Source organism: Bufo gargarizans, chromosome 4 (assembly GCF_014858855.1).
Source record: "Bufo gargarizans isolate SCDJY-AF-19 chromosome 4, ASM1485885v1, whole genome shotgun sequence".
Lineage (NCBI taxonomy): Eukaryota > Metazoa > Chordata > Amphibia > Anura > Bufonidae > Bufo > Bufo gargarizans.
In genome coordinates, this window is record NC_058083.1 from 132,425,530 (window position 1) to 132,441,586 (window position 16,057).

General features: G+C 42.4%; 1 protein-coding gene across 1 annotated transcript in view; it reads left to right on the top strand.

Moving 5' to 3' along the window:
- The first annotated feature begins 327 nt into the window (after nt 1-327).
- Nucleotides 328-16,057, top strand: part of LOC122936074 (phospholipid scramblase 1-like) — a 42,002-nt gene continuing 26,272 nt past the window's right edge. The window contains exons 1-4 of the mRNA XM_044292073.1: nt 328-367; nt 6,480-6,509; nt 11,576-11,691; nt 14,801-14,843. Of these exons, the coding sequence (XP_044148008.1) occupies nt 6,494-6,509; nt 11,576-11,691; nt 14,801-14,843 (175 nt within the window). The 5' untranslated portion in view covers nt 328-367; nt 6,480-6,493. The remainder of the gene's footprint in view (nt 368-6,479; nt 6,510-11,575; nt 11,692-14,800; nt 14,844-16,057) is intronic.

The window sequence follows — 16,057 nt, forward strand, 5'->3', positions numbered from 1 at the left end:
AAAATAATGCCACAGCAGATCCAAATACTACAACACAGCATCAAATACTACCCCAACAGAATCAAATCCCACAGTGTAGCACAGAATATTACCCTAGCAGAACCAAATACCAATGTAAAGAACTCTTGGGAAAAATGATTCCCTAGTAGGTCATGTAGTAATAGTTACCAAGTCAGTGGTTTTACCAAGGTGAGGCTGCAAACATTTTGTATTTGCATAAGTAAGCACACCTTTAATGCTATCAACTGCCAATGTTATATCACTTCCCTGTTGTATATAAATTAAGAGTTTGCTTTCATTTACTATATCCTTTTGGCTAGAGTAACTGTAGTGTGCTGTTTGATCTCAGAGCCACTCAGAAGAACAGGTAAGTAATGTCACAGGGATGCATGGATTTTCTTTTTATATATTTCTGTCTTTTTTGTTATATTTACTTCTTTTAATGATAATAATTTTTTGTCTAGATATTAAGTATAGCATTTTATTTTGGCATTTCTCTTTTTTTTTAGTTAACTTTAGATAAAAACAGTAGTTTACTATGGGAACAGTAAATGCACAGTAAGCTTTAATAAAAGGCAAATATTTAATGACCCTCCATTTTTAGGAAAAATGTGTTTGACTTACTGTAGTCATTCAGACCCTTCCTAACATGCCTAAGGAAGACCTCATTTTATTTATCTAAATGACCTTCTGAATTTATCTCTTGCATCTCGGACTCCTTTGATGTCCACATTTCTGCTCTGCCCTTGGTCCAAATTTTTCAAAGTCCATATTAACAAAAACTCATAATCCTCCAACCATTCTTCTAAATACCATGCTAAGAAAGATAAATTATATTTATTGATGTCTAGTAGGGTAGTTTCCCATAGCCATTGCTATGGCTGCTATGGCAATCCCTATGCCATTGTGCAGTACCCAAATGCACTATATAGAAAATATATTATTGGTATATAACACCCCACTTCTATCAGTTTTTTTTTTTTTTGGGGGGGGGGGGCAACTGGTAAATCACACCAGCTTTAATTATTTTTTCTAATTGCGTTTGTCACTCTGTGTAGCTGCAGTATTGCTGCAGAACCGCACACAAATGCTGCACAATACAAATCCACTATAATATGCTTTCTATGTTAGAAAGTATATTATAAGTGTATTACACCCCTCTGTATGTCACACCTATCAATAGTACACCTATACCAGTCCTTAAACTGACTTTTGTGGACCTATTTGATAGTGTTTTTGTCCCTAACAGTCTGTCCCTGCTCCACACAGCAACCTTTCCCTACACTGACAAAAGACTGAATGTACAATGGCGGCCAGATCAGGTCTATTTATAAGGTAGGGGGTATGTCCATGTGCTGAAACTTTTCAATTGGCTGTCCTGTACCACCTGATGGATGTGTCATGGGTCAAAGTTCTTCACAATGGAAAAGAATATGGCGGGCGCGAATATCGCCATATGTTTGCATGTTTGGCGAATCGTGAACGAGCAAAGTTCGCAGCGATCCGACCTTCGGGCGAACCGCAAGGCCATCACTAATAGCAAGATCTGAAGATCTATCTGGAACTGGTTTTATTACCTAAACAATCCCCTTGCAATCTTGTGGCTAGGTCTTGGCTCTCAGTAATGTGAATGAAGGAAGCCAGCTTAATTCAGCCTCTCAATATGAATGAAGGTTGATGCCAGGATTTTTAGTCTTTCCGACCCTCCTGTTTATAGTATGTATTGTCCTCTGGTCTTTGAAAGGCAATTTAGTGGTATTACCTTTTCATTTTTTTTGTCTGACTGCCAAGTTCTGATCCAGAGGAGAGAACTCTTAGTAGGGACAGGGTTGAGTATTTTCACACACTCATCCATGGTCTGTGAACATGGTCTTTGAGCTCTGTGTAATGCAGGAGCACAAAGGACAAGCCCCAACTTCTTGAAACCTGTCTCAGTGCTGCTAGAGGTAGACTTCACTCAAGGCTGGTCTTACGGTTGTGCCACCTGTACAGTCTCAAAGGCCAAATCACCCTTCACTCCTGAAGGGGATGCCACCATGGTCCAGATGGCACCATGACGTTATTGCATCGCCTCTGACAATCTGCTAATGCTGGCTTTGCTGCAGGATGTCTTGGGACTGGTGTATAGTAAGTATGTGTGTATGTAAATATATATATATATATATATATATATATAAAATCACATGTTTGATCAAAGATGTGTGCAGAGCAGAGCTTCTATTTTTCATGTATAGTAGGTATAGTACCACTGTAATCCAGAATAATCTGTAGTCCCTAGTTTTATTGATTGTATGTATAACAGTGTGCTGACATTATGGATGTGCACCTGTGACTTTGGATGTGGTAGTCTAAATTTTCTTGTAGCATGATTGTATTCAGGGGCACAGTGTATGTGCACTTGAAAATATTTTATTAGTCAATAGCGTGCATTGAATAAATTGGTAAAGTGAGAAGCTGAAGACATCTGGGCAGCGAACTCTGCAGAGATGAGTCGTGGCCTGAAGCCGACTATGGTAGTTTGGACCAGAAGGAAAGAAATGGAAAGAGAGAAGATCTGCAGAAGATGTCACTAAATGTAAATGTTTATTCTGCCACTGTGTCTGATGAGTGAGGTAATCATGTGTATGGTCTACAGAGTGTTGATGGGTGGTAATATTCTCTCTGGTGAAATAACTCCCACCATACCTTTACACCTTTTCAGGACATGTTGGAAGCTATAGTTTCACATTGTACAATGCTTGGTTCTGGTGTTGTATTTATGTAATGAGCTTGGTTTGTGGTACTGTATTTATGTAATGAGCTTGGTTCTGGTGCTGTGTTTATATATCATGCTTGGTTCTGGTGCTGTACTTATGTAACATGCTTGAGATACTATATATATGTACCATGCTAGGTTCTGGTTCTGTATTTATGTAACGAGCTTGGTTCTAGTGCTGTATTTATTTAATGTACTTGGTTGAGCTGCTGTGTTTATGTAATGAGCTTAATTCTGGTGCTGTATTTAAGTAATGCATTTCGTTTGGTGCTTTATTTATGTAACATGCTTGGTTCTGGTGCTGTATTTATGTAATGAACTTGATTTAGGTGCTATTTTATGTAACGAGCTTGGTTCTGGTGTTGTATTTATATAATGAGCTTGGTTCTGGTGCTGTATCTATGTAAGGAGCTTGGTATGGCACTACTGTAGTGTCCCACTAGGTAAATGTGGGCACTACACAAGGGTCAATTGGGCCACGTTGTTCTCCACCTCCTGTGGAACAGTGACATAGTATTTAACAGTCCATTTTAATGTATTTGTATATGTATTTGTGTATTTTCCCTGTGATGTGTGTAGCAGGCGTAGTTCCTCCTCCTAGGCACTAGGGAACCCCCAATACATAAAGTTATGCCCAGACAGGGAAGAGATAGTCTGTGTGCAGAGTCAGAAGCAAGAGGACACTTTAGCCAGAGTGGAGCTGAGGTGTAGACTCTGACATGCAGTTAGACAGCCCAGGCTTCTAGCTGATCACCAGGAGAAGACTTTACCTCATGAGAAACCTGCAGTTCCCACAAAGCAAAGTGCAGAGCAGAAGAGTAACCAGCCAACCTTAGGGCTGAAGGGCAGAAGGATTTTACCTAAAACAAGGATATATACCTGAGGAAGTTTTCTACCAAGGATAAAGCCAGCATTAGGGCATACGGGCCTTGGGATTGAGACAGCCAGGAGTTCTGAGGAATAGTGCACAGGATTTCTAAGGAGAAGGTGCAGCCTGTTCTGTAAGTGTTTTTACCCTCTGAGTATCGTGCAAAGAACATTGTACCTGCCATTGTTGTGTAAAGCCTGCTTATAATTGCTTCTGCCATGTGGAACTGAATCCAGACTGTACAAAGTTAACTGTTTCCAGTAAAGGAAGTTTTTGGTTCACCACAATCACATGTTCCTCAATTTTTCCTATCATCACATCGGTGTGCCACCATTACAGACACTGGCATCACGAATCTTAAAGGGACCTTGCCCCCGGCACATTAAACACCTGCAATATCCAGGGCACCTCATCTACCATCAGGCCTGGTCCCTATACACCGAGAGTGCCCCAGAGGTCTCCTGTGCCAGCCTCTCCATCACTGCTGTATGCCTGCCCAGGGTCTCCCATAAACTGTGAGTAACCAAGAGCAACCCTCGTTTGCCTATTAACCGTGACCTCACCATCGCAATACCCTGCAGGTCTGCGTACAGCACTACTACCACTGTATCTGTTTGCCAAAAAGGCACAGGGTGCAATGCAACCTAAGACTGGTCCGGATTCAACCAGAATTAGACAGCAATTTAGCTGGAAGGGAGACCCCTAGTCTTATTTTTTTTGTTTACGATGTTTGATGTGTGATAAAATTGACCAGTTACTTTCATTATAAAGCTGTGTGCAAATCTGGTGATACCTTATATGTATAATTTTTTTGTGTTTTGATACTGATAAAATAATAAAAACCTTGGAAAAAAATCTTTTTTTTCCCCCACCATATATGGACCCCTATAACTTTTTTGTAATTATGTGTATGGAGCTGTTTGAGAGTTTATTTTTTGCGTGGCAATCTGTACTTTTCATTGATACCATTCTGGGGTGTGTATGACTTTTGATCACTTTCTATTAAAAATTTTTGTGGGAAATGAAGCAACCAAAAGCGTTGAATCGGCCATTTAGATTTTTTTCCATTTCGTGGTTTGCCATATGGGGAAAACATTTTTATATTTTTATATTATGGGTGTTTTTCATATGGGATACCCTTGAAGTGTATTTTTTTTATTTTTAGTAACTATTTTTTTGGACACTTTTTTTTCATAGTTCCTTTAGGGAACTATAACAAGCAATCATTAGATTGCTATTCTCATATTAGCATTAGAAGTGCACAAATACTTTGCTCATCTCTAATCACCATATTCTGATCCCCATAACATTTTTTATACTTATGTCTACTGAGTTATGTGAGGGCAAAATTTTTGTGACAATCTGTAGTTTTTATTAATACCTTTTTGGAGTGTGCGTGACTTTCTGATCGCATTTTATAAATTTTTGGGAGTAAGAGAAGCTATGAAAAAATGGCAAATCGTCAATTTTGATATTTTTTTCTGTAACGCCATTTGCCGTATGGGATATATATATTTTTATATTTTACACGTACGGGCATTTTCAGAGGTAGCGATGCCCATGATGTTTGTTTTTTATTGTTTATGTTTATTGTTTATGTATTTAGAAAGGTGGGTGATTTCAATTTTCATATTTCTTATATTTTTTAGAATGACAGTACAAACTGATTTTGCAGATATCCTATGTTGGCCTGCTAACCAACATAGGAAATGCAGCTGTAATATGCTTGGTCTCTTCAAAAAGACTCAGCGTATTAGAATTCAGTATATTGGGAAGACTAGATGGGCCAAATGGTTCTTATCGGCCGACACATTCTATGTTTCTATGAATTAGAATTGCACGGGTTGCTTGTCTTAACCCGGAAGCTCACTCTTCTGTGTTTTTTGCTATTTAGATGCAACGACATCTAAAGGCTTAAATGCCTGTGATTGGCATTATTGCCAGCTGCAGACATTAGCCACGGCCCTCTGCAGAGACCCGCCGGCTAAGGCACCCATTGTACAAATGAGCAGGCAACATACTGTATTTAAAGAACCTCCCAGTGCCGTACATGTCCCATGCTGGGTTAAAGTGATATTCCAGAATTTTAAAGGGGTTGTACAATGTTGTTCTTTTTGATGACCTATCCTCACGGCACCCCTGCCAATCAGCTGTTTGAAGAGAAAGCAGCGCTTGTATGAGCACTGCCTTCTCTTCATTGTTTGCCTTCTCACAGTTGCAACTGCAGTGGTTAGCAGGTGTAATTATATCTAAGCCATCCTGTTCACTTCTATGCAATGGCTCCTTCCTATTCACTTGAACAGGTAGGAGCCCTCCAATTGAAGTGAATGCTTAGTTGTAATTACACCTGCTCAACACTACAGTTGTGATGGAAAGCAGGTAAACAACGAAGAGAAGGCAGTGCATGTACGAGTGATACGATCTCTTCAAATAGATCATCGGCAGGGAAAATTTGACATGTCACTATGTGGTAATAACTTTGGAACGCTTTTACTTATGCAGGCCATTCTGAGACTGTTTTCTCGTGTCACATTGTACTTCATGACAGTGGTATATTTGAGTCAATATTTTAAATTTAAATTTTTTAATAAAATACCAAATTTACCAAAAATTAGAAAACTTTGCAACTTTTCAAATTTTAATTTCTCTGCTTTTAAAACAGATACATATAGTGATTCCTCATATAATAGTTATTACTTTACATTTCCCATAAGTCTACTTTATGTTTGGATTATTTTGTGAATGCCATTTTATTTTTTGGGGACGTTAGAAGGCTTAGAAGTTTAGAAGCAAATCTTGAAATTTTTCAGAAAATTTCCAAAACCCCAAAATTGACTAAAACTTTGTACTTTTCAGGATCAACTGAGAATATGATGCAAAACAAAGGTAATATAACTTATATTACAATTCTATCTATCTATATATATCTGCTTACTGTCCTAATCTAAAGCAAAGGATTGAAAGTTTTACAATGCCACAGTGGCTCAGTGGTTAGCATTGGTGCCTAGCAGCACTGGGGTCCTAGGTTCAAATCCGACCAAGGGCAACATTTGTATGTTCTCCTTGTGTTTGCGTGGGTTTCCTCCCCCACTCCAAAGACAAACTGATAGGGACTTTAGATTGTGAGCCCCATTTAGGACAGTTTGATGCTAATGTCTGTAAAGCAATGCAGAATATAGTAGTGCATAAAATAAATAAATAAATAGTCCAGTCTAGTTCTCAGGAGCATAGCTGAAACTTCATGGGCTCTGTTGCAAGAGTTCAGCTTGGCCCCCTCCTTTCCTCAGTGCTGGTGCACCTTCCTTTCTGGTGCCCGAGGCAAAAATTTTAACCTAAACCCTTCCCTCCAGTCGTACTGTGAAAGGGGTTGTCCTCTTTTTACTACTGATAATGACCTATCTTCAGGATAGGTCAACAATATCAGACACCAGGCATCCCACCGATCAGCTGTTTGAAGAGAAAGCAGCGCTTATATGAGAGATGCTTTCTCTGTTCTATTTTCCTGCTCTCCACAGCATTTGCAGTGATGATCAGGTAAACAGAGCAGAGAAGGCAGCGTTCGTACAAAAAAAAAAAGCGGACAACCCCTTTAAAGAGATGCTTGGAAAACATTAAATACAGCCAGGGGCGTAACTAGAGTTCTATGGGCCCCAGGGCAAACTTTGAATTGGGGCCCCCCTTGCGATCCTCCGCCCCCCAGTACCCACAAGCATCTGCCCCTACCCATACCCTCCCCCCTTTGTATGAAGCCATACATAAAAAAATAATAATACTCTAGTCACTAGATTTTTTATTTATTTTTTAATGCATGGCACACACTGGCTTCATATGAGGGATGGGGGGGGAGATGAATGATGATCAGTGGTGCCGTGCGGCAGTGTGTCTGAATTTAGAAAGAGGGGCCCAAGCCGGCAATATGAGGGCAGCCAGGGGCAGCAAATAATGAGGGGGCAAAATGAAAATGAAATGCTCTGTGGGCAAAAAAATCTAAATATATAGAGGGAATGGGGGCAAAATGAAATATAGTGAGACTCTTACTATATTTCATTTTGCCCCGCCCACTCCCTCTATACATTTGTATTTTTGCCCACAGAGTATTTCATGTTCATTTGCCCCCGGGCTCCTGATTATTTGCTGCCCTATTATGGCCGGTCCGGGCCCTTCAGACACACTGCCCCACGGCACCACTGATCATCATTCATGTCCCCCCTCCGTATGAAGCCGGATGCAGGTGTGTGGCATTTTTTACATGAAAAAAAAAAAAAAAAAGACTACCTACTCTTGTTTGTCCGGCTCTCCTCACTTGAGGGCTGAGGCGGCCGGCGGGCTCGTCATTCCTGGCTGCTGTGATCCCGCGAGACCTGCCGCAGAGGTCGCAGGTCTCACGCTGACAAGTAAGCGCAGTGCAGCCACACAAAATATAGGGAGGGCCCGCCACTTGCGGGGCCCGCTTTACTCCATCTCTCTTGGGGCGCGGTCGCAATTACGACCGCTGCGACCCTTATAGCTACACCACTGCATACAGCTGTACAGAACATACAGGGTAATATAGCCCCACATATGTACCTCTTACATCCAGTGACGTCTCCTCTGATGTACATATTCTCTTTCTTTTTCTTCTCCTGTCAGAACAGACTGCCATGGTGACTTCTTTCAGCTGCACCTCTTCTCTGCAGAGTTTAACAAACAGACATCTTATTTTCCTACTTTTTCATCCTCCTCCTCACCTTCTCAACACCCCATCCTCCCACCCCCAATACTATGTCCGCTGTGCCCCCCAATACTATCCTGCAGAAACAGTCCCCCTGAAAATTCTGGTACCACACAGATGCGCCAGTACAAAAACACCCCTTTATATTGTGCGCCAGTACAAAAAATACCACTTACCTTTCAGCTAAGAACCCCATTTAACACCCTGAGACCCCCCATTCCAGACGAGACCCCCTTTAGACCTCTATGTCAGACCCTGACCCAATATCAGACCTCAGATAAGACCCCCATTCGACCTCCAGACCCCCGTATCAGACTTCCAGACCCTCATGTAAGACCTCAGACCAGACCTCCAGGCCCCCATATCAGACCTCCAGACTCACATATCAGAACAGACCTCCAGACCTCCATATCAGACCTCAGACCAGACCTCCAGACCCCCATATCAGACCTCAGACTAGAGCTCCAGAGCCCCATTACACTTCAGACCAGACCTCCAGACTCCCACTAGACCTCCAAACCCCCAATCAGACCTCATTGGACCTCCAGACCTCCATTAGACCTCCAAACCCTCAATCAGATCCCCATTAGACCTCCAGATCCCCAATCAGACCCCCATTATACCTCCAGACCCCCAATCAGACCTCCATACCCCCCCCATTAGACCTCTCCAGATCCCCAGTCAGACCTCTAGACCCCCAGTCAGATCTCCAGACCACCCATTAGACCACTCCAGACCCCCAGGCAGACCTCCAGACCGCCATTAGACCTCTCCAGACCCCCAATCAGACCTTCAGACATCCCATTAGACCTCTCCAGACCAACAGTTAGACCTCTCCAGGCCTCTAGTCAGACCTCCAGACCCCTCATTAGACCATTCAGACCCCCATATCAGACCTCAGATCAGACTGTAAAATAATAAAGTAACTTACCTCTCCTGTCGCCTCTCTCCCTTTCCTGGCTCTCTTCTCAGGGCCCCACGCTGTAGTCACCTGACCTCCTGCAGCGTCAGGTCAGAGTGCGCTCTGTACGTCCTGATGCGAAATCTAGAAGGTGGGGGCACATCAAGATTAAAATAAGAGTGCCGACACACTGTATGAAACGTTCAATATAATCCAAAAGAGAAAAAGAATACCGAGATATGAGCCGCACATCTAAATAGTATCAAATTTATTCAAGACAACAGACACAACAAATTAAAATCATTGTATACAATAAATCATGGCTGTGTGGACCAGATATGTACCGCACGCCACCCTGACTCTACCACAAAACCATAAACATCCTCCCACATGAATAAATAAGAATCAATTAAAGTGCATAAAATCCATCAACATGAATGATATAGGTGGAATACTTATCATAGAAGTAGCATGGTGGGAGTATACGTGGTGGTTGGGGAGAAAAAAGCCCAACGCGTATCGGCAGGCTCTGCTGGCTTCCTCAGGGGTGCCTGTGTACATCCTGACAATGCAGGCAGCCAGTACACAGCAGCGCGGGCCCTGAGAAGAGCCAGCAGGAGGTGGGGTAAGTACAGTGCTCACAGCGCTTCACTCCCCTGCCTCCTGCAAACTAGTGAGCGCTTCCATTATATCCTATGGGCCCCATGGCTTAGGGGCTGGTCGCAACTGCGACCGCTGCGGCCCCTATAGTTACGCCAGTACTAGATTTAGTTAATTAACACAAGGTTAAAGGGGTTTTATAAGTTCACAAAGATGGGGCAAAGGGGACGAAATGTAATACAATAACAGTAGAATCATTATTTACATTCCAGTGACTTTAGATATATCAAAAATGGGTTAAAATGCACTTGTGACCCCTGAGGTGTGTGCAGACTATATTTACGTCAGACATAATTTCAAAATCTACAATAAAAAAGTGGCATTTCTAGTTTGGCTTTTCCAATTTTAGAGTGACTATTGCGATGATAGGGGGCAGCGCATGAGCACACAAATCTTTCCTAGCACCTTTTGCTACATAAGGCATCTTTCTCTATGGGAAGGTGCCTGAGCAACAAGCTCTAAAGGTGTGCTGTTTATACACTTGTCTACCCATTTACTGACTTCTGCAAGTTTCCTATATTTAATCCATTCACTGCCTGAACTGACTTTTGACTGATCTCCATTCTGACCCTGAGCTGTCCTCCCTGACTTCGGACTGTATTTTTAGATCGCACAAACTCTGTCTGCTCTGAACTCAGACTGTCCCTGACTATGGTTTAGCCTGATCCATTGGTGTTCTACACCAGTGTCTCTTGACCATGGTGGGTCAGCAGTGAATTGAACAGGACTACTCCAAAAGGTGGGTCCCCAGCAGTGGAATCCAGATCACGGTGGTGTCTTCCCCTTTAAGGGTAATGACAAGGGGGGCGGGGTCACTTAGATAATTCCCTTAGGAGGAGTCCCAAGCCAAATCTGTTTAAGTGATAAAGCAGATCCACATCTGCATTGTAACAACTACAACCAAGTAAACAAAGGGTGTGATTTTGCCCATAACGTCCAATCAGATTTCACCTTACATTTTCCAAAGCAGCTGTGAAAAATAAAAAGTGGAATCTAGGTGGTTGCTATGGGCAATGAAGCCAGTTTTCCTTTACACCAGTTTAGATAAATCTCCCCCAAAGACTCCTGTAGAGCACCAAACGTGGTAGGGAATATGCCTAGTCACTGGTGGTCAGTGGAACAATGGAAAGCTCCTGGGTCTAGTCACTGATGTTTCTGTGGCACTTTGGCCAGGGCAAGGTTTCATAATATATATGTGTCCCTGTGATTCTAATCAGACCATGGTGATCCAGCAATACTTCATCCATTGTTTTCTTACACAGTCATATATGACGCATACATTCTGCTTATTGTCCCTTGCTTCCCAATGGTGCTGTTTGACATAGCAGTACTGGCGATCCAGTGACTAGTCATCTTATTTCTGGAATTAGGATCCATTAATGGCTAATATACTACTTCTCTTTAAAGCCTCCACAAACTGAAATGCCTCTCTAGCCTTCTATATTCTGATATACAGCCTTCTATGCTTTTATTTAAGGTGTTCTTTAGGAGTGGTAGCTGTTTTTGAAAGAATCCACTGTTCTTGGAATAAAATACTCTTATATTAGAGGGAAGGTTGTTAATAATTTTGGCGTTTATCGAATACTGTGTTTGATCATATAGAACGCGTTGGTAGCTCCACAACGCAGCTCTACTTTTAGAATTAGCATTTATTTAATTTTCATCAAATTTGTTTAACAGAACAACATGGAGCAAATGAACCGGTGAAGAGTCAGCCATGGTCTGGTGGAGCGGTGTCCCCAATGACACCAGCACCAATACCATGCTCTGTACAAGGACTGGAATACCTCAGCCAGGTAATTGTTTCTTATATCAGTCGTTTTTATCTGAACTTGAAGACAAGGGCACCTGTTCTTGAAAGTAGAAGATGGGCTAATTCCATTTGCATGGTACGATAATTTATGACAAATTCACATACTATTTCTCATTATCAAGTGAGAATACATTTTACTACACACAGTCATAGATACAGTCTATAGACTGTATTTTTGGTCTGCTTCCGATACACACTTTTTTGCAAATCAGATGTAGACCCATTTATTTCAATGGGGCTACAAAAATTGTGGAGAGCACACAGTGTTGTGGACTCAGTATTGTTGAAATGGGGCCCACAAAAAGTGTGGCATGCCAACAGACAACTTCCATTTATTGTGGATCTGCACTCTGCTAAATTTCCTTGTGCTTCGTGGTAACAAATCAATTTTCCCTTAAATGACAGTTAAAAAACAAAAAACAAAAAAAACATACCTCCATTTAAGCGCGAAGAGGCCACTGGGGCCATCTTTATTGAAGATCCTGCACTAAATCTCTTGTGCGTTGACATATGACGTAATCACACTGCCGAGCATGATGACGTCATCACACAAGATTTTGCGCAGGATCTTCGATCAGGATGGTCGCAGTGGCCTCTTTGCGCTCAAATGGATAAGGTGAGTATTATTTTTTTATTTTTATGGATTAATCCTTAAAAGGCACTATTATTCTCAGATGCCACGATCAGAGATAACCATGGCATCTGAGGGGTTCAATCATGGGGGCGGTGCAATCGCTGTTCCTCGTCATTGCACCTGCAGGGTAAGGTTGTCTTGTTACTTTACCCTGGGTTCACACCTGAGCGTTCTGAAAGGAGCGCCCTGTATGCGCGATTGTACGGGCGTTTGCAATCGCGCATACAGAGACAAGCGAACGCCCATTGTCGCGCGTTCCCGAAAGTCTATGTACGGGAACGCGCGACAAGACGCCCCAAAGAGGCTCAAGAACTTTTCTGAGCGTAGGGCGTTTTTCAGCGCGTTCAAACGCGCTGTAAAACGCTCAAGTGTGAACCAGGGCCATAGGGAAGCATTGGTTTTCATGTGTTGAGCGTTTTACAGCGCGTTTGAACGCGCTGTAAAACGCTCAGGTGTGAACCCAGCGTTAGTGCATAGTGAGCATGTAATTAAAAAAAAGCAATTAAAGTGGCGGATTTGTTTTTTTTTTTCACCCTGCTAGCATTTGTTTCAGTTTTTTAATACAACTTACGGTAAAATAAATAGTTCCATAAAAAAATACAACTTTTCCCACAAAAAAAGCCCCCATATGGTTATGTGACTAGAATATGTAAAAAGTTATAGAAGTTAGAAGTCGTTTAAAGGGACTTGCTGGACGGTTTTAGGCGCTCCCTAAAAATACATCTTTTTAGGATGACCTATCACATCCCCTGATCTAACTCCTCTCCATATATAGACCATTTGTCATTTCCTGAGCCTGATCCTCCACCGCACCCATGCAGCGCTTCATGTATTGACTGGTGACTGCCTCATGCAACTGTATATCTACTCACCTATTTTCCTAAAATGGCTGGACCATTGTACAAAACAAGCACTTTTACCTTTTGTGTCACCCCTTTCTCCTCATAGATAGTAAGCTCTTGCGGGCATCGTTCTGGCCGTATATACTCGAGTATAAGCCGACCCGAATATAAGCCGAGGCCCCTAATTTTGCCCCAAACAATTGGGAGAAATTATTGACTCGAGTATAAGACTAGGGTGGGAAATGCAGCAGCTACAATACTGTTATTGCTTTCTTCTGCTCTTGACACAACCTTGAGCTTGAAACCAAGCGTTTTGTTTCGGTCCGGGATTAGAAGTACTGGGTTCCATTCCTAACAGGATAAAAAAAAAGACTTTGAAAAAGAATGCCAACTATGTTTGCATAGAGCAGCCTGTGTTGGGGCTCATACTATACACGCAGTGTTACTGCATGCGCTGCGTTACGGCCGGCGTGCAGGAGAAAAGAAGAGCGGTGATATCAACAGTCATTGGACCACCCACAGAGGCTGCAGAGGATGAGTGGGAGAGACTCCCATCAACTGGGCATTTATTTATTTATTTTCATTTTTTTTTATATTTATCAGGTTGTTTATTTTTATTTTTTTGTTTCCCCCCTCCCTACTTCATACTTGGCCAGTGAGGGGGGGCTGTCCAGGGGGAGGGGAGGCTGTGCAGGGGCCGGTACTTACTGCCGGTGTAAATCTCGCGGTCTGCTCCCAGTGTAAATCTCGCGGCCCGCGTGTCTCGCGAGATTTACACTGGGAGCTTAACAGAGGTGCCGCGCGGACGTGCTGGGAGCTGACCGGAGCAGCTGTAAAGGTAAGTAACAGCTTCTCCTGCCCCCAACATGTCATGGTCTGTATTATGGCAATGTAAGTTGCCATAATACAGACCTAGACTCGAGTATAAGACGAAAATCTGTGCCCAAAAACTTGTCTTATACTCAAGTATATACGGTAATTGTAATTATTGACTTGTCTGTTATGTTATTTATGACTGTTTGTACATGAACCCCTGAAGTGTAAAGCGCTGCTGAATATGTTAGCAGTATACAAATAAAGGTTATTATTATTTTAGTGCGAGAGCTGTGTTTTGTGCAATTCTAACTGTTTGTTTGAAAGCTGTAATTACCCTGCCCCACCACTACAGTGTGGGTCAATATAACAAAACTTTAACCCTGGGTTCACACCTGAGCAATTTACAGCGCGTTCAAACGCGCTGTAAAACGCTTAAGACATGAAAACCAATGCTTCCCTATGGGAAGGGTTCACACCTGGGCGTTTTACAGCGCGTACGAACGCGCTGTAAAACGCCCGACGCTCAAACAAGTACTTGAGCTTCTTTGGGGCGTTTTGACGCGCGTTTGTGGCCATAGGACACTGCAGTCAATGACACAAACGCGCGTCAAACGCGCGTTTACTATTACAAAAAACGCGCATAAAAACGCGCGACAAAAACGCGCGTAAAACGCGCGTTTGAGGAACGCTCAGGTGTGAACCCAGGGTAATACCCCTCTGAGCTTTGTCCCATACAAGTGAGGGAAATTTGCTTTAAATTCTACAATCCTGTAACCCTATATGTCAACCTTGCTTTGCAGGCATCCCAAATGCTAGTGCAACTTAAACTTAAATGTATGCAGGGTAAGTACTTTTTTCTGGACCGTATTTATTTCTTCGAAAGGTAGAGACTATTATTACCTTTGAAACCATATATTTGTAATTTTCACATCTTTGGGGTACATGCATATTGTTATTAATTAACTTTTATTAACCTTCTCCCGACCGCCTAAAGCAGGGATGCGTCCTGCGGGCGGCCGGGTTATTCCTCCTTGACGCCTCAGTGCATCATCCCGCAAGAGCCGAGATTTCCTGTGAACGGGCGCGCGTTCACAGCGACGCGCGGCTGACAAGTTAATCTACAGCCTGCCAGCAGCGATCATTCGCTGGCAGGCTGTAGATTCGATTTTTTTTAACCCTAAAAAAGTATATTAGACGCTGTTTTGTTAACAGCATCTAATATACCTGCTACCTGGTCCTCTGGTGGTCCCTTTTGCTTGGTCCCACACTACACTACACTCCCCCCTGTCACTTATTAACCCCTGATCACCCCATATAGACTCCCTGATCACCCCCTGTCATTGATCACCCCCTGTAAGGCTCCATTCAGACAACCTTATGTGTTTTGCGGATCGGATCGGATCCAAAAAATTGTGGACAAGAATAGGACATGTTCTATAGGCGCTACAAAAAACGCAGTGTTCGCCCTATCAGGCCTGATCTTGTGCGCACACTTGCGTTCAGTCCGCCACACCGCAGTGACAGATTTTTTTTTTTCTGATCACTGCAAAAACACAGTAAAATCGCTGTGGCGCTATAAAGATCAATTTTGAGGGGCATGGCGAGTTCATAGAAGATTTTTTTTTTGGCATAAGTTAGTGGAAATTGATATATTTTTTGTTTTTTCTTTTTTTTCTTACAAAGTCACATTTTCCACTAACTTGTGACAAAAAATCTTAAAATCTTACATGAACTCACCATACCCCTCACAGAATCCAAATGCGTAAAAATGCCCTGTGAAATCCTAAAGGTACTCATTGGAATTAGGGCCCCTTTGCACATCTTGGCTGCAAAAAAGTGTCACACATGTGGTATCGCCGTACTCAGGAGAAGTAGGGCAATGTGTTTTGGGGTGTATTTTTACATATACCCATACTGTGTGTGAGAAATATCTCTGTAAATGACAACTTTTTTCATTTTTTTTATACAAAGTTGTCAATTTACTGAGATATTTCTCTCACCCAGCATGGGTATATGTAAAAATACACCCCAAAACACATTGCCCTACTTCTCCTGTC